The 23,303-nt window shown below is 41.3% G+C and overlaps 1 protein-coding gene across 1 annotated transcript in view; it reads right to left on the reverse strand.

Moving 5' to 3' along the window:
* Positions 1–23,303, reverse strand: part of ABTB2 (ankyrin repeat and BTB domain containing 2) — a 131,446-nt gene that overhangs the window by 10,388 nt on the left and 97,755 nt on the right. The window contains exons 4-9 of the mRNA XM_031553493.1: positions 10,765–10,917; positions 6,752–6,917; positions 4,237–4,326; positions 3,670–3,771; positions 2,038–2,134; positions 715–850 (exon numbers count right to left, since the gene is read on the reverse strand). Of these exons, the coding sequence (XP_031409353.1) occupies positions 715–850; positions 2,038–2,134; positions 3,670–3,771; positions 4,237–4,326; positions 6,752–6,917; positions 10,765–10,917 (744 nt within the window). The remainder of the gene's footprint in view (positions 1–714; positions 851–2,037; positions 2,135–3,669; positions 3,772–4,236; positions 4,327–6,751; positions 6,918–10,764; positions 10,918–23,303) is intronic.

The raw sequence follows: 23,303 nt of genomic DNA on the forward strand, positions 1-23,303 counted from the left end.
GTTTTAATTGGCTCGTTATGCTGACATTTTTCTGGGAATCAAAGAATTTCTGGATGAGTTTGTACATAACATCTTATTTCTAAATAACCACTCTGCAAGCAGGGTTAGAAAGCCTAGTCTAGCTTTTCAGTGTATTAATGACCGATCTCTTGGTCGGTCATCCAGAAACCAGTGATTCAACTGAATTCTGTAGCAGTTTATTTTTGCCACTTCTTAATGTGATTGGAATCTGTCTCAATATCATGAACTGCTATCTTTGCAGCTAGCTCATAGGTGGAACTTAATCTGCTAAAGGGTGGGCTAGAACCAGCTCCTGTCTCTACCCTCTCAGTGCTGTAGAGCTAGACCACCAAATGAAAGAAAAAACAAGTGACCTTTCTGCTGCATTTTGTGCTTTTGACCAAAATATAATGCTTTTATTTTTCAAAGGTACTATTACTGAATAATTAAAATCTTGCATGATTTTTTTTTTTCCTCAAAAGGACGCAACAGAAAGCAGCTACTGGCTTTTAGAATCAGTCAGTTCCTCCCAGCACTACCTACATCATAATTGGAATAATCAGAGAAACTAAGCAGTGCTAAAAAATGGTTACTGTCAGCATTAACACCATCTTCTGAACTGCACACCCAGGGATTTGGGCATAAGATAAGCAATACACCTACAGTGTGTAAGCCTTAGGCAAAAAACTCTTCTGAACGTGAATGGAGCTTTACCTGTGTCCGTGCGCAGCTGAGTGACTGAAACAATTCATATCTTCATGAAGTGAAGATGACATGCCATTGACTTCCAGCATACTCAGGAGGGGGTCGGCGCCCCTGCTTAGCAATAGGCTGACCAACTCGTAGTTCCCTAGGGAACAATTAACAGAAATATCATGTCTCTTTCTTTTTTGAAACATAACTCAGGACTGTTATCAGGCAAAGTGTACCAGCAGCTTTTAGGCTGCCAACGAAGGTTTTCAAAGCATCCTGTAAGCATGTATTAGGCTTCATGACATCTCTCAGAAGAATGGAGTCACAGAACAGCTAAACTACACAAGAATGCACAACTAGCTACAGGCAGAAAGAAAATTAAACTGGTCTGGCATTTTCAGTATGCAAAAGCATCCTTAGCTGTTCAGTTGGTGGGTGAGGTTAACGGAGAAGGCCAGAAGGGAGTTGCTGACCATGGCTTCCATAAAGCCACCTTGCAGACAGATAGATTGGTGCAGTTCACATTCACCTGGGCTCTCTTCCACTCTTTTCATAAGATACAGCAGTGAGTGGTGGCAAGAGACCTTGCACAATGTGCGTTTTTCACTGTGGCATGGGCAGAGAAGGAGGTCTTTTTTCTTTTTTTTATCTCTCAGTAAAACTTGGAGCAGATAAGGCAGAGATTTGTGTTCATGATGGCACAAAAATAAAGCAGAAGGAAATGAAAGGGGAAAAAAAGGCTAGAACTGACATGCTGAAAAACAACAGGTACTTTTAGACTAGCACAGACTTGTTCATAGAATGCTAAAATCTTTACGGAGCTAGATAGAAGAAATGCAGAATTTTACTCGTGTTTAATAAATTAATAAAATAAATGTCTCTATATAGCAGTTCTTCTTTCCTCAGGCTGAATTTAAACTCGTTAATTTTTGCATCTGGAAGTTATTTAAATCCAAGACATGCCTAGGCTAGACAGTAGCTGTTTTATGTTTCTTCACAGAGCCCTGTGCAAAGGAAGAGCTGTTTCAGCTTAAGTATGGAGGCTGCTGGCAGGAGATAATAGTTGGTACTACTGGCAGTAGTATGCACTCATTTAGTGCCCATCAGCTGTTGCACATGATTGCTGTCAGTCACTGCCAACTCAGGCTGAGTTCACATTAGTGGTTTAGAAATGCTGACTATCTAGCTCCCGGTGCTGCCCATTAAGCATCTTTGCTGTATCTGCAGACCACGGTGCAGAGCAAATCCTAACACATTTTATAGATCCCTGATCCAGGCATCAATTAGTTGTGCTTGTTTTGTGATAGCAACAGACAGAGCGTGCCATAGTTGAGTGTAACCTACCTGCTGCTGAAGCCAGTTGAAGTGGGGTCTCAGCATAGTTGTCCTCTCCACTGTTAACAGCAGAGCCCTCAACGTGAGCACCAGCATCCAAGAGTAGCTGCAACAGACACATTTAAAAATGAGGAGTTGAGAAAACAGCAGTTCAGCAATGCACACCAGAAAAGGCTGTGTGCTAGGAAGGAAAATGAGAAGATTCATGATGAAGCATGCATACGCACAAAGGCAACATCTTAAAGACTAAAGCAAGATACCTTTGGCAGGTCAAGTTTCTCACGCGTGTTTTTGATCAGCCTAGGGCTAAAGCCTTACACAAATGTCAGTTCACAGATTTTTTTTTTTTTTTTTTTGCTTTAGTGTACTTTCAGCAGTGATTTTATGCTAAAAAAAAAAGTTCTAAGCTGACAGACTGGAGAATATCTACTCTTTTTTTCATTTGTTATTATGAACTTGATTTTACTACCTGTAATTTCCCAGCCCCAAAGAGCTCTGCAGTCAGAGTGTCTCTTGAGCATAGGAAGTTAATCTTATTTAGTTTCATGATGTGTGCAGGAAGCAGGGTACACCTTCAGGGAATTAGCCCTGGAGCCCAAACATAGCTCTTGGTCTCTCCCAAGCCCTGTGGAGCTTGTATAAGAAGGCCCTAGCAGGCTTAGTGATTTGCCATGCACAGAAGTGGCTTTCTTTGAACACACCAAGCTACTCACAAAGGCAACTGCATGTCTCCTAGACAAAGGGGAGGCTATGCATCTCTTATGGCCAAGCAGTGCTGGCAGTCAGCAACAGAGGGGCATCTAGAGCAGCACCACTGCAGCAACAGCGAGTGCTGTCCTCAAGCCAGCAGCAGAGGTTCTTCCTCCCAGTGTGAGTGTCCAGATGGCTGCAATGGGTAATGCTGTCACAGTTAAACAGTTTCAGCCATCCCTGATTAATGGTACCGGCCTGGGCACAGCATATACATTCACATTTTTATTATAAAACTAAAACTGTCTGTAGAGCATGACAACTGGTTCATTGGCTGGTTTGCCAATGAATAGTTGAGATGCCAACAATTCCAGGTAATTATCCCATGGCATGCCTTACCTGGAACAGTGATTTCATACACAGAATCCAGAGAAAGCTCACATCTACCCTTTAAAGGATGGTTGCCAAAGGCAAGATTTAAAGATTTTATATAAAGTTTTAAAGCAAGCAGACACAGTGAGTATGTAGTCCAGAAGGAACTTTGCTCTATCTGGCTACAGCTCCTGAGAGAGTCACACTTATCTCTCACATAAATTAAGGCTGTCCAGCCCTTGCAGTACCAAAGGCTGTGCTGGCAATTTGCCAGGTGGGATCTAGTCTTTGTAATTATTTACAAATGTATACAGAATATGACTGTATGCAACCTCCATTTGCTTATGTCTTTTTTTTCCCTTTGATCAGAAGGTAAGTTAAATTCAGCAGTTACTGTCTTGTTTTGGAATTGGTTTTGAGTTCCCCTCGAAGTATGAGCAGAATTTCCAGGATTCTGCTCTATTCTGCTGCCTTTGGCATTCATTCCATGTAAGAGAGCAGGATGGGTGGATGCTTAAACACTTCAGTCCCTCGGTATCTTGGGCAAAGATTCCTGACCAAAGACTTTCTTCTGCTTACCTGAACAACAGATATATGCCCATGTAACACAGCAAAGGTGAGAGCAGTCCAGTGCCGGCTGTCAGGATGGACTGAAGGGTATCGTGGAGAGGTACTGGGAACCTGGGCAAGAAAACCAGGTAGTTGTTAATCACTGCAGCATCTGTCTTCCATAATCTTTGGATTTCCGCATAACTGTTTTCCCTTTCTAAGTGATGGCCCCAGGGAATGGTAACAAATACCATTTAGTAAACACTGCCAGCACTACTCGCTGTCCGGTCCTCTGGGCCTTTTTAATAGGCTTGTTGGTTTCTGCTGGCAGCAGCTCTTTAAGGAAGGAGGCCCCTTCACCTCCACCATGCCTATTAGACTTGCCAGTGAGTGCTCCAAGAAGTCCTGAAGGTATTTTCCCCTCTCCCAAACCTCTGAAGCAGTGACTTCTGAAAGAAGTGCCTTGCCCTGAGATTGGGGCAGAACCTTCCAGAAACGAAGACTTCAGTTGGTAGGAGAAATTTGATAGTGATTTAATAATTGCTCTTGTTAATTTACAGACGAATGATGAGGAGGAGGAGGTACTCCTTTACTTACTGGTATATCTAAATTTGCTCCAGCATCTATAAGCATTTGGACCATTGCTTCATCTCCAGCAGCACAGGCATACATCAGCGGGGTCATACCCTTTAAGGGAGGAAAAAAAAAAAGTTACCTTTTTTCTGTGTCACAGACACAGAATTTGAATCTTAGGTACAGAGTGTGAGTGTGTGTGTGCATATGTTGAAAACGTTTTGGTTTCAGCGTAGGGCTGGCTCAATGTGCTAATATGGAAAGTTGCTGCGGTCAAAAATTAGAAGTCAAGACTGCTACAATTACTGAGCTTCATAGGCTGCAAAAAAGAAATAGCTTTTTTTTTTTTTGTATCATTTCTAGCCAGATGAACTGAAAGCAGTACACAGGAATCTACTTGGCAACATATCCCTATTGCTAAAATGCTACTTGCTACAGTATTTCAGCATTTCAGTCCCATAAGTCTGTCTCTGTTTAACCAACAAACTGTGATGGCTCAGAAATGAATTGAGAGAAATAAGCCTTACTTAGAGGGTTCATTCCAGAAGTAGCTAAGGACAGAAAGGAAAACAGACCAGTCAAATCAATTCCTGCTCATATCCTGTAGCATTTTGTCCCCTTTAATTACTTTGGATATTTGATTCTTTCAAAGGCACTATTTCTGCTGTTCATTGCATATTAATACAGGTTCATCTTTAGATAGCTTTATCAAAATAGAAGCAAATCTCAAATAAAGGAGTTCTGGTTTTGAATCCGCAAAGGCAGCTTTTTAGAACAGACACAATTCCAGTCTTCCTACACATAAGGAAGCTATACCCATTTGCAAAGATGTTCAGGGGTGAGGGGCAGAGTAGGTTTAGCTTACTGGGGCTTTGCAGGGGAGACCAATTATTTAACACAGACAAGTAAACTTCACTGAGAATTCAAAAATGAGCTCATACTTATTGCCACAGTCAGGGTTCTAAAACTACCAGGTTTCTATAGAAATACATACAAATTTCCCCAACTCAGTTTTGCATTCCCTGCCTGCTGCTCAGTATTCATGGGGAAGAAGAGATTCTGGTTAGAAACATGGGACCATTACTCTGCAACACAGCAGAGCTGCCAGCACTATCTGGTCCCCTTGTTCACAGGGGGATCGGCAAGAGGAAGACACCAGCAAAATGATAACAAGATCATAAATAAATGACAGTAGTAAGTCCTCAACCTTTCCAAAGTTGCCTATAAAGCAGGGTCCTTACATAGAAAAAATGCAAAACTTCTCCCAGTTTGCTGGTTGGCTGCAAAGGAATGCCATGATACTACAGTGCTTGTTCATAGGGCAAAATATCAAAGAAGAGGGCAGTTCTGCTTTGGAAGAACAGAAGGCCTGAGGGCTACGTGAGCAGAAATTACAAAAACTTAAGAAAAAAAAATAATCAAGAAAGTAAATGGCAGACTTTCATAATATAAATCTGCCACCAGTGTCACTTTAACAAAGTCAATGTTAAGGGCATCTGTGAAATGATACATGTCTGTGACCACAAAACTTATATGGGGTATGTAAATAAGGTGCAGTTAAATGTAGCCTTCTGCAGGAGCAGTTCTGCCCATGTTTGTATGCATTTTCATATACCTTTTAAATTGCAGAATGCTAGAAAGTACCATAGAAGACTTACTCATTTCACAACTGGGTCTGAAAACCTCCTTACTTGAATATAAATCCTTCCTACTGATAAATATCCTGTTGTTTCTGAGACATGACAGGTCTTTCTCATTGCTGTGACATCTGCAGTGAATGTTTATTTGGGGGAGGTGGATGGTTGTTTCATTTTTTTTTAATTAGAAGGTAGATCAGTGCATTGAATGTCTGCTCTCTGGGGCATCTGCTGTTATTTGATAGGACTAACAGCACAAACAGAGGCAGCTAAAGACTTCCCACAGTAACAAGTCCCTATGCTTAAATGCAGCTGAGCAGGGATAGGTAAAAATAAAGCATGAGAGCTTTTAGCAAAGCTAATACTGACTGATATACCAGTGCCACTAGGATTCTCTGTGCTGTTTCATCTACCACACTCCATTGAGAACAGACAGTCCACTTCAAACAGGTAACCTGAGAGCCATTACACAGCAACACCTTTTGGTTGGTCATCACTCACCCAGATGAGATTTTAGCTGTTAAACCAGAAAAGATTGGCACTGGCAAAAACAATTTTGTTTTGATATTGTCTTAGCATTAAGGTAACATCAGATTTTGCATTTGCAGCCAGCAATTAACCTGTCTTCAGTCAGTGCCTGAGACAGACCATCCAAGGAGCAGACCTGCATTCCAGTTGATAAACAATTCACTCAAGGCTTTAACTGATTTGTGAGAGTTGCATGACTGGGGGATTTCTATTCTTAATTTTTTTTTTTTTTTTTAAGAGATGAGTTTTCCACACTAAAACATCAGCTAGAATTAGAGAAGTTTTGGAGAGGCAACTAATGCTTAAGACCTACAAAGAAAGGAACACACAACTTGATGCTAACTTTTTTTTGTGTGTATGGTTATATGGCATACCTGATCATCCATGGTGTTAACTCCATCAGCTCCCAGTGCATCTATTGCTTGATTGATCAGATCTGTCCTTCCGCAGTTCAGCATTCGGAAACCCAGATCCTGCTGGAATTTTTCAGTAGCAGCCTTAGCATCCAGTCTCCGGAAGGAACTGAAGCAGCATTCAGGTCTGTGGAGGACAAAACAATTAAAACAATTTATTGATTTTTTTTTGTCTTTTTTTTTAAACATCATCTCCTCCTACAGAAATCAGGCTTATGAAATGTCATGGCTTTACCTACTGCATACCTTCTCCACCACATAATCGTTTCTGAAGAAATCTGGCTAAACTTCAGTCATGCTGGAGATAGAAGTTTCAGTTCTTAGGGACAGACAGTGAATTCATATGAATATTACAGGAAAAAATGGTGCCAGGTAGAGGAATGTCATTGGTGCTTTCTGTGAGAAGGGTAGAAAGAAATCCTTGCTCCCTGTCACTCAGCCTCTCACTTCAAGGGCACCTCTGGACCAGGCTACTGCAGCAGTGAAGTTACTGTGGTAGGAGAGAGCTCACAGGGTACAAACCTGCAGCAACTGAGTTATCATTCATTCTGCTGCTTACTGGAAAAAAAATGCTTTAAGTAATTAGCTCTGCATTTTTCGTGAGATAGTATCACACAATATGATGTGGCTGTTATAGGAGAGAGCATCCTACATAGACAAAAACATGTTCCAAAAAGAGATGTAGAGAAGGTTACACATATACAAAACACCAGCCAAGCAGTAGTACTGTGATGAGACCCATTAGGCTGTCTGACTGCCAGACAGTTATTCTGAAAGATGATTCCTATGTTTCAGATTGTTTTCTGAAGAAAAAAAAAAAATAAATCAAATTTCAAAAAAAGCCCCAAAAAAACAAAAAAATTCAAATCTCAGCTCTTCTCCAATGCCTAAAAGGAAATGAGGTAATGTTCCTGTGAGGCTCTATTAACTCCTTATCCTCCAGATGACTATCAGATAGCCTTTATCTCATTTGGAAGTAGCCCAGAAATTACTGTAAATCGCCCTGGTTGTGCCGAGAGCTCTGAGTTCCAGAGCTGGAGGCCTATCTCCCTCACTGACCAAACATTCCCAAACTGGAGGTGAGCACTGATATGCTCAGCCCTTTGATGCTATTTCAGGCTGAGTGCCTTCTCTACTAGCTGTCTGGTTTCAGCACAAGCTCTTGTGCAAACTGTCGGAGAGCGAGATAGTAGTTTGCCAAGTTCCTTTGAAAAGCGAGACTCTTTCAAGGAGGCTAACCTGGAAACCCTGGATAGGCTGCCAGATAAGTAAAACACTCATCGCTTAGAAGACTCAGGATGAATCGTACTCAAGTATTAATTCAGCTGGACATTTTGTATGTTTCTGAACTGCATCAGCGTTGATGACAAATGGGGCTCAGCTGCAATGAAAAATATGCTGAGTTCACAAAACTCTCTCCTCAGCCTGGTGAGCAGCCCCATTGCTTGTGGGAAAGCAGCATCACTGCAGCTGCATCAGGGTGAAATATGAGGAGCAGTCAGCAGGGAAGCAGAGTGACAGCCTTGGAGTCACCCACTCTTTGGAGATAGATCCATAAATAAAATGCAGCTCCCAGGCAACGAGTGCAGATATCTGATCAGAAGAGAAGATCTCCCAAGCATCCAGATCCTGGGTTAGGACACGTGCACTACAGAGCACAGGATGACAATAAGGTAAGGCTTACTGTTAGACGTATGTGAATCCTAAATAGAGCCTAAGTAATAAATCATCTTGCTCTAGTAAGGAAATTGGCACAGTGTCACGATGCAATAACATTGTTATATAGTAATGGTATCATATTCTATATATATTCACTATTATTATCCTATGCAAACAAGTGAAATAGGGTGTTATAAACTTGAAAACTGTTGAACCTCAGAGAATAAATGACATTTATTTAAGTACAAGTATCTACCTTTGCACTCTGATTCCATTTTGCTAACAGGCACGATACACCCTGTGCTGCTGGAGCAAGGGGAGGGGGATGGGGGTACCATGCACTGCTGAGGCCTGCAGAGCAAAGAGCAAAGCAAAGCATTGTGCAGAGCTGTCAGAGGGACAGAGCAAAGAGGTGGGCTGCAGTTCTTGGCGTAGAGCTGCCGGGAGCACATCTGGAGGCAGCAATCTGAAGTTACTATTTATAGGCTTTGCTGCTGGGGGATCTGCAAGCTCAGCCCGTGCAAAACAAACAAACAAATAAATAAATAAATATAAATATGGTCCTCATGCTGGTCTAGTAATTCCTTGACAGCATGCGCTTCTATGATAGAGGCAAAGCAGCTTCTTCTTTCAGAGTGTGATAAAAGCTACAGCATCTTCCATGAGCCAGGAAAAGAGCTCTCACATGCACAACTGCTGTGCAGCAGCTGTACCCACAGCAGGTTTTCCATGCATGAGTTGTTACCCTGTCAGAGAGAGGCAAACTCTCGCACGCTTCCTAGGGTAAAGCTTGCACCCGTGCAATGCCCAGATGGCAGCTCCTGCGTACGCTTAGCTTTCCCCCAGCCTGGGGATGGACAGACCTGGGAGCACAGAGACTGTCTCTAAGTGTTTGACCTCCCATCAGAAGCAAAAACAAGCGCCCAAATCCCTGCCTTATTAAGATGTATTATCTATAAAGTAAGGGACCACCTATGTTTTGTATGCCAACGTGTACAAAAAAAACTAGTGTAGAGATAAAGGGGGATGCCTTTAAGGTGCAAAGTTTGGATTCAGTTTTGAAAGAGAAAGCCTTTCAAAAGGAGAGGCTGAAAGGAAACTTAGGAAACTGACTGAAAGCACTCATTATACACTTCCACTGGCACTGCTCAACAAAGAATTTCAAAGGTTTTGACAAGCACTAGGGATATGGGTAAAATTGGCTTAGCCCATAGTAACTAGCCTATGCTAGCACCTACCTGAGATGCACACATACTTACTTGAACACAAACAAGCCTTAGAAACATGTGCTTCAGTTGATACAGAGCACATGTACACTGGCAGAGCATGGGGAGAAGTGCTATGCGAGCAGATGCAGCACATATAAAGCTTAAAAGGGTGCCACCTCTGAGCTTCCATAGCTATGTCCCCTTAAGGTGCAGCTATGTTGAACAGTCTTAGCCTGTATAATCATATCAGGCAGAGTTAGGAAATAGCAGACATGCCACCAATAAGCTTGGAGCAGAGTTCAGTCATTGAATTGCACCAGCACGCTTGCCAACTAATTTAGCTTTGCATTAGGTTTTATGGATAGTGAGGAGTATCCTTTGCTGCACAAATGGGGAGACAGGGATACAGCAAAAAGCAAGAGCCTTCCTGGCTGCCAGAAGGAAAAAGTTAAGTGCAACAAAAACAGATCAAGGAGTCCTCACTAAAAGTTTCCTGTTGCTTCTCTCATTCACAAAAAAAAAGAATTCTAAGAGTAATGATTATCAGAAAGGATACATATACAGCACTTGATAACTTGCAGAGCATGATAGAAGTAGTATTCATTGTTATTTATGTGTCCAGCCCACTCATTTAACCCATAATCAATATGGGGGAAAAAATTCATTCAAGAAAACTTGCAGTACTGTTCAGGATATATAACTCTGGTATCAAAAGTAGTGCTAATGACAGCAACTTTGAAAGACAACAAACAGTAAGTAAAATACCTATGATGTGCTAATGAACCGAGCTAATTATAAATCCCTGTTCAATAAACATGTGAGAGGAGGATATTAATAGGTACTTATGCTTTTCGTCAGGGCATCTGAGAAAGCAAAAGATTATCTTGTAATTAAGACTGAGGCAAAAATGACTGAATATTTATATTACAATCTTTCTGTCTCATTCTTCCTGGCCAACTTCTGGCAAGAAAAAATCCTTCTACCCTAACTGTGGCATCTGGCCAAAGGTTCTTTCTCTCTCCTAAAACCTTGAGCACATGTTGCCAATATAGTATATTGAGTCCCATTCCCATGAAACACGGGAAGAAAAGGACTCAGTCCACCTACTTGAGCTGCCTGGGCTCGCAGTCCAGCCCAGGTAAGAGCAGCCTGGCTGTCTGTCTGATGTCATCGCTGTCCACTGTTAAGCTGCGCCGGTGCTCGGCATAGGTGATGGCCACTCGCATCCACTCCATCAGCGGCGGCAGAAGCATGAAGGGCCTGTGTGAACAAGGAAAAAACACGCCATGGTTAATGTGGGTCTGCTGTCTTCTGCTAGGACTCGGCACATTTCATCGCTTCCCCTGCCTGCGTGTGACAGGCAGACAAATAAAGCCCATCCTGCGAAGGTAGCTCTGTCCTCCTGCTCGGCAAGGTGGCAGGTCAGCAGGTGAGAGACCGTTTGTGCACAACTGACCCTTTGAAACCACTGCAGAACTGCTGCGGCTTTGCTCATGTCATTTTCCCCAGCGAAACTGTTGCCATACTTTGGACTTGAGGATGAATGAGTAGAATCAAAGAGATAACCAACACAGAGACAACTCTGAGGAACAAAACACGTATAACAAACAACAAACTGTAAGCAACTTGCAGAAAAAACAATTTACTTGATTCTAATTTGTACAGCACCCACAGTGAGGTTTTAGTCTGTACAAGGAATTGCAAGGCAATAAAGCAACATAAATACAGCAGTAACAACAGAGCCAACAGCCATTTTAGGCTAGCTTATAAACAGCCTCTCCCTTACTCCTATGAATGAACACAACACTGAAATTATACAATAATATATGGCTATCATAACACTCATACACAACATATCTCTCCTCCCATTACACAGCCAGAGTGATCTGTTATTTGCTTGATTTTCCCCCAGGGACACCTGCCACCGTCATGCGAGGCTCAGAAGTGGCAGCTGTAATTGGAAACACCTCTCCCATTTCTAGTAATGAATTTACTCATGCTAGAAAAAAAAAACACCAAACCTTTTGCATTTAAGCATTCAAAATAAAATAACCGAGGGGATAAGGTATCAGTTTCTTTATAAAGTTAAAGGAAAAAAGATGCATACCAGAAAATACAAAGTGATATTAATGAAAGCAGCTGAACCCATGAAAGGCATTTTCAAAGCAACACACGTATATGTGTGCGCACATCTGCCATCACAGTAAGAGCGAGCAGCGCCGATCCCATTAGAAATCATTTTATCAATAATGAGATTTGTAAGCAGAACTGCCTTTGGATGGCTTTGAACATCCTTCAGGCTGGAATAATTCTATCCCATCAAATATGTGCTAGCTCTTTCAATTTTACCAGTTGCAAAGCACACTCTAATAAGTTGCCGTTTTCTGCTTGCAAACAAGCCTGCTTATTTTCCCTCTGCTCCTTTCCTTCTCCTGAGTGGCAAAGAAATATCTACAAAATCACAGGTCTGTCTAAATATCTGATCAATCCTGGATTGCCAGTGCAAGAGTGTTCTTAACGTGGCTTGCTGTTTTTACCAGTATGCTTCTACATCAATCAACTACAACATTAGGGCTCCTACATCCTTCACTTTGCAAACCATGCAGTAGTGCACCAGCTGAGACACCTTCTTGAGCTCAGCTTTAATTCCCCAGCCCATTTAAGCTTACTAACTCGCTCCAGATCTGTGGGATGATCGCTGCAGCCAATCTGCAGCACGGCCAGCTCAAAGTTGACTGACTGCCCTGAGGGAAGAGCAGCATCCAGACAACTCGTGTTGGGAGATTTATTCAGCAGTTGGCTCCAGAGAACTTCTTTCTGGCCCACAACAGAGCCAGCATTTACACCTTTTAGCTTCAGGCATCAAAGGGAGGAGCCTAAATTCAGTATCCAGACTCGCTCTCTGTTCAGCCCTGGCTTCCTCCCAGAATGGTGAACACAGAAAGATGTGCTTAAAAGCACTAGAATAAAGTACTCGAGAGTGATTAATTAAACACCCATCTTACAAGTAGCCGTATCTGGAACCTTTTGTGGCCGTGCATGATTTTGGTATTCAGGCCACATTACGGCCTCCCCAAAGCTTTCACACTGGGATCGTCGCTGGACAAAGAGCTGTGCTGATCCAGCAGAGACCAGATCGTCTTCCCAGGTAGTGAGCCAGACCTGGGTTACTGTCATGCTGCTGCAATAAGCTGTGCTCAGCCAGTAGAAAATACCATTGAGTCTGCACCAGAAATAACACGTACTAGGAAAAAATTTCCATTCTCTAAAAACTGGCATGTGCCAGGATCCTAAATGGATTGCATGCACAAGCAGATCTCGAACAAGAAAAGCCTGGCTGGGGAGGAAAGGGAAGGAAGAGGTGTTTGCTTGTTTGTTTTAAATCACAACAGATTTTTCCAAAGGCTTTAAAACTCATCTCAGTACACTACTTAGTTACTCTGCGTCAAAGGAGAGCAGACTTTAGATTGCAGTAAGTGTCAAGAAAGATGACTTTCTCTTGCTGCTGTCCTCATCTGTCCCACTCCCACCACTCACATTACTGTGCAAATAAATAATTATTCTACCAGTAGTGACTATGACGACCTCAATCTCTATTTTGCTGTAAAGGGTATATTTCCCCAGAAAATTTCAAGCTTGAGGATGGAATTTCTGTTCTTCCTCCTGTTCCCCCCCTTTTACCCAACTCTTTCCTTTCTTCACAGTATGCTTGTGGGCATGCTACCAGCAGCACTTCACTCATTTTCTCCCTGACAATGCATTACATAAGAAGCACTACTGCATGATCTAAGCAGAGAGAGATGCAGTTCAGCTCAAGTAAATGCCAACGCTGGGTTGCACTGCACTAAGAAAATAAATGCAGTTATTCTTCTTTCTAGAAAATAAATGCAATTGTCATCCCTATGGCTCTTAACCTGGGCTTCTATCTGCCTCTAGGGAAACACCGATCATTTCACAGTCTGAAAAACACCGGAGGAGGATGGAGGAGTGAAACCTCCATGGAAAATTAACTGGGAAGATGCTGCAAGCTAAAAAATGAATTTCTATCTATGCATTTCTGTCTGTGCCATGTTCCGGGCAGTGCATTTTCCTCATGATTTTCTGACATTTAGAAGCATTTGGCAGCTCATTAAATTCTGCACATGAAGCGATCCAGCCCTGGGAAACTGTCGTATTCCCAGCAGTAGTTCACTGGGGGCACACATACTGTGTTTTCTATGAAGAATGCCACCACTGCTTTGTTCAGTTTCTTGTCATCTTGCCTTATAAGAGAGCAATTTTACATGTAAACTGGGATAGTATACAGCAGTAAAAAGCAAAATGAACACTCCTCGCTTACTATATGCCTTGTAAAGAAACACAATAATGTCTGAGAACACCACGAGCTATCAATATTTTATCCATCAGTTCTTTAACATTTTCTCCTCTTCGAACCGGACAGCCCCACCATTGCCAAGGGATCAGGTTGGAGATGTGCTCTGAGAAAGAATGGAATCTATTGTTGTTGTTTTCCCCTCATTTGAACAAAAATGCATTATTCTATGTAGACATAATCAAGAAGGATGGCGGCAGCCGCACTTGGCAGAGAACTTACAGCAAGTTCATTTGCTGAAAGGGGTTGTAGCTTTTCCCTGGAAATGTGCTGCACTTAACTGATTACAATTGCCTAGGACACGACTGGCATGTGGGGATCATGTGTGGCAATCTCTGAGAATACGCTGTGAGATCACAGACTTTTAGTGTCAGGCCATTCATCACAAAGGAACTGGTCTCCAAAGTAAGCTCTTCTCAGGATTTTTAAGAACCCTAAGGCCAAGGCATTTTTGGCAGAGGGAAGTTAATTGTATGCAGAGGAGGCAAGACCTCCACAGCAGTCAGAAGATGATGCCATTGGTATGCCATTCACCACTGAATGCTAAGAAAATGCTCACGGAGCTTCAGTTTCAGAAGTGACAACTAAATGGTACTTTGTGTAGGAAGACAGCTAGAAGATGCACTGTTCGAACTTTACAGCAAGACAGAAAAAAGTATGGCAACAGAGTCAAAAAGAAAATAGAACAATGCCTAATGTGTTGGAGAAGGAAAAGGCTCTGAGACAAGACAGAGTATCCAAAACCAAACCATTTAACGTCCAAGTAGAAAACAGAGGCATACTTAAAGCTTGGATTCTCAAACACTAAATCATTCTGGAAGTTGCAGCAAAGAAAGTTCACTGGGTATGTAATTATATGTGAATAAAGTAACAAGAGAAACACCACAAAATCTTTACTCCAAAACACAACCAGCTTAAGTCTGGAGCCATTCCTTTCAGATTCAAGATATTTTACTGAATTTGCAAAAAACCTACCACATTTACAAAGGAAAGATAGGAACTGCCATCCTGGTTCTGATCCAGAGATCATCTCAACTAATGCCACGTCTTTCAAAGCAAACAGTCCCAGCTCTTCACAGAAATGGAAAAAAAGAAATCTAATCACAGCCAACTGGCCTTTTCCCCAAAGGGAAAGTTTTCTTCTGAATTCCCTTGAAACAATGATTGGCTCATGTCTTAGAAGATAAAGAATTCTCAGATTTTAGTGGATCATTATCAAGCTAAGGTCTTGGCTCGGTTCTGCCACAACACTAACTTCCAGAGGAGTTTAGTGAGTTTTCCTTCAGTGGGACACTAACAGAATGAAAAACATCTGGATAATATTACATTTATTCGGATCCTTTCTGCACTGAGTCTGCATTCTCAATTTCCTCTGCTGATAGAGCATAAAACAGTACAAGAGTAGTTTTAATCTAGAAATGGTAGCTCTGATCTTTACTAGCAACCACAGAAATCTTTTTTTTTTCTGTTCTTGTCTGCAAACTTCATTGAGAAATGACACAAGTTTTACTCTACATTAGCTACAAATCAAAAACTCACTAAAAAAAGCTTGCTAAAAAAAAGCATGAAGAAATCACTGGGGATTCACTAAGAATCTTAAAAAGATACTTCAGTCTATGATTTCTTTATTATTTTAGCAACAGGGAAAAACAATTTTCAGACTGAAAGCAAACACTTCTGTTGTTCTAGAATGTGCCATGTGTACTCTAGAAACACATTTGTAACATCTGTGTGATGTGGCAAAAGGAACTACAGGCAGATGTAAAATAATTAAAACCAACTTAAACTGTATGTAGGCGATGATAAGAGTCAGATAAATACAGATGATAGCTTTAAGTATAGCAACATGGCCACAGTGATGTGGTCAAGGATGTGACTTGCTTCCATCTGCCTCAAGAACACACAGAGCCATTTGATCCCTGTCACTGCGAGTAACCACCTCAACAGAGGAGACATCAGGGAATGGAATACCATTGGATTTGCTCTTCTGCTCCTCCCCACTCTCCGACATCCTAAAGTTCTCCATATGCTAAAAGGCACTACTGCAAACAATCAGATAGGTAAACTGAGGGGCAAATTAAACTCTAGACCTAATTGCAGTTTTAAGCTCTAATCAATAGACAGCTGTACGCTTAAATCACTTACATGATTAGATGCAACTTTGAAGACAGATTCGCTGAATCTCACGCTACGCACAGAAAACAGCACTTATCAATGACACGTGTGTGAGCTCGTAACACCAGACCTGCAGAAGTCAATTCTGTACGTCTCTGAGGGCTCTGGATTTCAAACGCAGCATCTGAGCAGCTGTGAGCTTCCCCAGCTCTTCACACTACAGAGCAATAGCTCTGGTCAGGTTTGGACTTTATAATGAACTGCTCATTTGCATCACATCTGTTGAGCCTTTCCCGTATAAAAAAGTAACCGTGCTGGCTTCCAAGTCCCCCCATTTTGCCAGGACAAGGCCTTTCACTGTAGTTGCTCTGAAGGAAGCTTACTCCCCCCTGCCGCCTCTCAGGCCTGCTGTGGCCAGCAGCAAGGACGCCTCGCTTTTGCGTGCCTCTCACACATTACTCTGTTGTTTGTGGTGTTACAGTTCAAGTTTCTGAAGGCCCATAGAGCTTGTCCTCAGTTACACAATTGGTCACAATCTGCCCCAACCTTTCAGTTATCACTAAAAATTTCCACAATTTATGTGGAAAACCTTAAAAATTCCCTTTGTGCCCTTGTACTTCTGTTTTTAAGTCATCAGCACTGACTAACAAAAAATGAGAAAGGAGAAAGTAAATTATAGTGGATTTTCTGGGTAATTCAGTCAAAAGGGCCCCTGAGAGTTTGCAGAATGACCAGAAGAGGCCGGCATGGTTTGTTCCAACCTGAACCAGTTTGACATTTAGGGCCCCATAACTAGGAGCCACCCCAAACGGACTGACTGAAGAGATGTTGCCATGTGCTACAAGCACAATTCCCGCTGCAAAAGAAAACACTGATCCAGTCTGGAGCAAAACATGAGTGCAAACTACAAGCATTAACTGAAAAAGCCTGTAACAACATGCTATGTGATAGGCAGAAATAAACACAGGCAGAAAGCCAGAATAGGTTGTCTGTTATTCTTGGATTAACCTTGATCTCGTGGCCAGGAAAACCAAGAGGTACTCTTATGGTTCATTCCAGGTGCTAGGCTAGCAAAATGAAAGCAAACCACAGTGCGCTACCTGCAAGAAGATTTATCTGGGATCAGTACGATTCTTCACTATCCAGTGCTGCAACTCCTCCTCCATCACTTTTTTTTTGCCCATTATAGTTAATTCCTGCAAACACTAGTCGGATTGAGATAACAGGCCTGTTAGTTATGACTTCAATCATGCCAACGTGCATATGTTAAAAACATATGCTGATTCTCAAGCCAAAACCAATCTGCCAGATTCAATCACAGAACTAATTTTCAGGGCCCAGTTGTAAAATCTTGAATGCAGAGAATTGCCACGCTTATGAAAATTGCCTGAAGCTCCTGAGTTGCAATTGTGAGAACAAAGAACCAGTCAGAGAAATATTTTTTGTGCGGTTCTGGAACACTCAGAACTGTTTGATTATAACTGCAAAAGTTTGCTCTGCTGAACAAAGACCATCCTGAGCAAAGTACATTTTTAACAATAAATAGGGAAACATTTCCATTTATTTTACAGCATAAGCCAAAATCTAATTAATGTTTTCTAAGACAATTTTTCAAACATAAAATAATGGTAGATAGAAGCTAAACATTTAAAGACTAAAAGATGTTTCTTTCATATTTCAGAAAAGCAAAAAGGTAGATGAAATTTCTATTTTCATTGCTTGACTGATATCATACTTCTGAGCCATGTCATGCTACTGTGAGCATGGCCTCCTTGTCAATTAATCTCAGCTGACACCGATATCAAGGTATTCCTAATGAAAATCTAAATAATATTTTGGCTTTTTACACTCATGCAAGTTTAGCATAAAGGCATGAGAAACGCCTACGTGCAGATGAAAAGAACTGATTTTGGAGCTCTCTTAGATACAAACTAAAATCAGGCATTCACTCCAGCCAGTGGTGTAATTACGTAACTTGGGTTCTGGCTGCTGTATTATAATCACAGAAGATCTCACTAAATAACCAAAATTTTAGAATCCATTTCCTTGAATAAAAGGCAATCAAGCCCACAGGGTGTAGCATTTGTGAATGAATAGGCAGTACTCATCTCTCTAAGCCAGTGCCAGGTAAGACACAACACATATCATTAATGAAAGATTATGACAAGGAGTTACATCACTGCTAGTTAAAACAGATGCAATTGCAGCATTTTTTAAATTATTTTGCAAGAGAACACAAATTGAGCCTTACTAGCAATCTGTTCAATGAACATATTCATTTCATGCCTTCAAAGATCTTCCATTTTGTTCCTTAAGCTGCTGCTGTACAGAAATAGAGTATATACACTCTCAGTGAATGTCGATTATAATTCTAGGTTTGAATACTTCAATATATACCTGCCTGCTCCAATCAAGAACATCTTAGGATACATTTAAAGTTAAAATAAAAATCTTTTGCCAACTTGAGTATCAGTAGCCTCCTGTCATCTCTTCTGAATTGTAAAAAGTGTTCCTTCCTCTTAGGAAAAGGTCCGTAAGTCTGATGTTCCCATTAGAATGAGATTATGTGCTGCACAAAATGGCCATAGTTGACAAAATATCAGGAACTCTGACAAGGCTAATCTCTACTCTCAAACACTATCAGTCCATAAAGATAACTCACTCAATTGCTTTCCCAGATTCTCCAGGAGTGTTGTCCATGCATGCACTGCAGAATCTAGCAGGTAACCTGCAACCAGTTCTCAGAACACATGCATTTCTACATCACAAACTGGGGGAATCTTCACAAATGACAATCTTGCAAACCAGAAAAGTGTAAAGGCACTTACCTTCAAAGTCCAGATATCATACATGTAGTTGCTAGGACTGCTAGCACAAATAAGCAGCCAGAAGCACGCACTGTGGCTCAAGCAATACTTCATAAAAAGCAACATCTTGCTACCAAAAGCATCTTGTTGCTACTGTATCTTGTATACTCTGAACTACAGAGTTGCATATTTTATGCTGAGTTGGCAAATAATTGAGTGCAGTAGTGCATTACAGGATAGGAAACAGATTGAAAAACAACTGTCATCCAACACTGGATTTATGTCAAGACTACTTTTTTTCTCCCATTTCTCTCTAAAAAGGGACACTTTGATAATCTTACATCAAGAGATTAGATTTATGTTCCAATGCAGGGCTGGAGAATGGAGTTTTCTTATACACAGCTAAAACTCACTCTTGCAATAGGTTTAACCTGCTTCAATTTGACCATTGCCAAGCATACAGCTCTGTGGCTACTACAGCTAATGGCTGGCATTCCAATATCAGAATATTTTGTTTCTAATACCAAAATACCAAACTAGAAGGATATTTTTTTCCTTTCAGCACTGTTAAAATTCTGCTGTCAAAAAGCAGATCTAAAAATACAGAAACATCGATGAATGGCATGCGTCAATTGCCAAGTGCAACGTGCACAATTATTTTTCTTCAGCTTGTTGAAACATAAACTATAATTCAAAATCTGTCTGCTCTCCATTTCGTTACCTGTTGCTTGAATAAGCCTTCCTTATCAACACCCAGTGCTCTGCATTTCAAATGCAAAGGAACAACAAAATGCACGCAGAAGATGAGAAACCAAAATCTTTCTTCCCAGAGTTTTTACCTGAAAGAAAACTGAAGCAGCAAAATTTTTTGAGGAATAAAGTAGTTTCCACTTGCCTTTCTTCACCTTAGTTACCTCTAAGTCCTGAGCATATGGCTGCAACTGTACATAATGAGAATGACAGTGCATCACTACACCTGGGTGAATGCCTTTTCTATAGTTAGTTAGTCAAATTAAATTAGTTTGGTCACCTACGCTTGAGCCAAGATTAAGCATAATATGCATCTCAGCACAGAGATTTCAACAGACAAAAAGAAGTTCCAAAGCAAGTTAATTAAACTATTGCAGCATTTCTTGTATAAGGAATAATGGGATACCCAGATGGAAAGTCGGTTAAGGAACATATGTTTCTGTGGTGTTCCAATGCATCAAAATTCTTCAGAGAGACCCTTCCCAAAAAGTTTGGCAGCCACATCAGGGAACTCAGCACGGCTACCTGGCACAGTGCAGTGCTGCACAAAGGTAACTCTTAATCACACAATCTGGATACTGGAAACAACATAATTGCAACAAGATGCATTCTGAGCAGCTTGTAATAGCCTGTTATGATTTCACGCTGAACTACTTATACTCCTCTCAAATAGCTTGTCTATCTTCTTCTAGTGCTATCTTGTGAATAACTCATCTTTTTGTACTGAAAAATCTTTGCAGTTCTAAAGCACTTGTATCAGAAGACCCTATGCCTTTTTGGAAGTATGTTTTGTCTCTGAAGGGAGCTGAAGAAGTGAAGAATGGCTAAGTGATTTGCTTATAGTAGCAGAGTTTTCCAGCAAGCTTAGGAATAACTACTTACAAGCCTCTGTTTCTCTGCCCTGTTCTCTAGCCTTTGAGGTATACTTTCTAATCCACGCAAGAAAGAACTTTAGGTACAGTCTTCAGTTGAACTGAAGATCCCAGCAGTTTGACTTAAAGTACCCCTTTCAGCAGCATCACTTCAGATTTATACTGATAAGCAGAGAGAGTAAAATATGGTTCGTTGTCTTTCCTCTCTGAGCAAACACATCAGACCAGCATGCACTGTATCAGCACGTGGTTGTTTAGCCCCAGAAGAATCCACAAATCAGAGCTGAATCTGCTTAGACATGTAACTCATTTGAATAGGATTTGTATTGCAGAGCAGGCATACTTTTAAAAACAGTCAGCTCAGCATTTACTGTAAGAACACTTGATGAAAACAGCACAATTTAGCATCCTAAGTGACAATCAGGTCATGGCTGTACATGCACTTGTAGGTAGGGGACCAGGAAACACAAACTGCCAGAGTCTCTTTTAAAAGGAGACAAAGCAGAGACATACAATCTAGGATTACCCCAGGGAAAGCTTAGTTTCTAATCCCCACAAGGTCAAAGAGAAAGAATGATTGTTGCTATTATCATAAATTATACCCAGAAACGTTTACTCTTCAGAAGAGCCTAGCTCTCAGGTCTCTGTAACAAAGATGTCGGGAGCAGTAAGAGAGAAAACCCCAACAATCTGCCAACCGTGGCTGCTGTGCTGCAAAAACTCCGAACAGTGTCTTTATTTAGCTGATGCTTTAACAAGGGCCATGCTAACTCCTTCCTCAGGAAACAGGCAAATTCTGCACGTCTGTAATTTAGTCCAACAGGAAACAATATTAACTTCAATTGGAAACAGCAATTACTGAAAAAGAAGAAACTTGCTGGCTTTTTACCATCGTTCTTTGCAATATTTTCAGAACCTTTCATCCACAGAGTTACTACGTTTTACTTATGTGACTTACAGGAGCACTGTGGTTATCTCTGAAGAACAACCTCTGGGAAAAATGGAGACAGACTGATATTAAATGACAGCCAACAGCAAGTAGACAAATAGAGACTCAGTCAGTCCTCTACTTTAACAGGTAGCTGCTGTCCCAAAGCTGAAAAAATGAAGCCAGAACACCTTGCTTTATTCACCTCTGTGTTTGTAAAATACCTTTCTCATAACACTTGCTGTAACAGTTCTGTTCTAACTTTTTCTGCATTACTCTTCTTTCCTTTTTTTATGCTACTTCGCTGCTTAATCTTCTGATGATGAAATAGCAAACAATAAACAATACACAACATAGAGGGTCTACAGGCACTGGGCATTTCTGTTTGTATTACCCTGGAGAATACAGGCAACTCATTTAACAGGCTTTCATTTTCTCCTACCTTCTTTTTGATCTGAACAGATGGAAACTTAAGTGCAGAAGCCAAGAACTTAACACTGAAATCTTCGCAGTAGTTGCAGTAATTACTGTAGCTGTAGTTACAGTAATTGCAGAGTGGTAGCACACACTTACACACAGTGGCTATCATCTCTTTGTTACTAAAGAAATGAGCCAACAATTGGCTCCATAGTTTTCAAACATTTTTACAAGTAGAGAAAATTTGCCAGAAATGGCTTGGGTCAAAGACACAAAGCAAGCACTGACATCTACTCTAACAGTGTTTTTCAGAAGAAACTTTTGTAACCGCCAGAACTAAGACTGTTAAAAGGTGGTACTGCTTCTCCAGGTAGGTGGAAAGGAATAGCTACTGCCTGTTCTCCAAAACTATTTCTTGACACTTAATGACTGGGAAGTCACCAGGTGACACACACAAAGCTACTTTAAGGGACAAAAACTGCCATTAGAACCACAGAACAGCCCAGGTTGCGCAGCACCCCCTGGAGATGGTTTTGTTCAAACCAGGGTGAGCTAGAGGAGGTTGCTCAGGACCACGTCCAGTGGGATTCTGATTACTTCCAAGGTCAGAGACTACACAAACAACAGTGGTAACCTGTTACTTATCATGTTAAGTATAGCTTTATCATGCTGAAGTAGAATTTTCTATATTCCAGCTTGTGCTTTTGTTCTTTCACTGTGCACCAATTAGAAGGGTCTGGCTTCATCTTTGTTTCCCTCCCTCCTGGGAGGGAAATATTTATAAAGACTGATAAGATCTCCCTGAGCCTTCTCTTAGACAACGAAACCCCAGCTCTCTCAGCCACACCTCAAATGACAGAAACTGCATTCCATTTTCATCATCTTTGTGGCTCTTTGCTGGATTCTTTCCAGTATATTCACCTCTCTTCTATACTGGGGAGCCCAGAACTGTACCTGTACAGGCTAAGCAGAGTGGAAGGATCTCCCTCTCCACCTGTTGTAAACTCTCTAATTCAGCCCAGGATAATATCAGCCACCTTTGCAGCAAGAGCACATTGCTGGCTTATGTTTGATATGCTGTTTGATAGAACCTCCAGCTCCTTTTCTGCAAAGCTGCTCCAACTCATCAGCCTTCAGCATGCCTGGGGTTATTCCTTTCCAGACAAGGACTGAGCATTTCCATTTGCTTATCCTAATTGAGATTCCTGTTTCACCAGTTCTTCAACCTACTAAGGTCCCTCTGAACAGCAGCCCAGCCACTAGACGCATCAAGGATTCTCCCATTCTTCCAGTTTCATATCACCTGCAAACCTGCTAAGGATGCACTCTGTCTTATTATCCAAGTCATTAATTAAGTTGTTGAACAGTACTGATCCCACCATTGA

This window comes from Meleagris gallopavo, chromosome 5 (assembly GCF_000146605.3).
Source record: "Meleagris gallopavo isolate NT-WF06-2002-E0010 breed Aviagen turkey brand Nicholas breeding stock chromosome 5, Turkey_5.1, whole genome shotgun sequence".
NCBI lineage: Eukaryota > Metazoa > Chordata > Aves > Galliformes > Phasianidae > Meleagris > Meleagris gallopavo.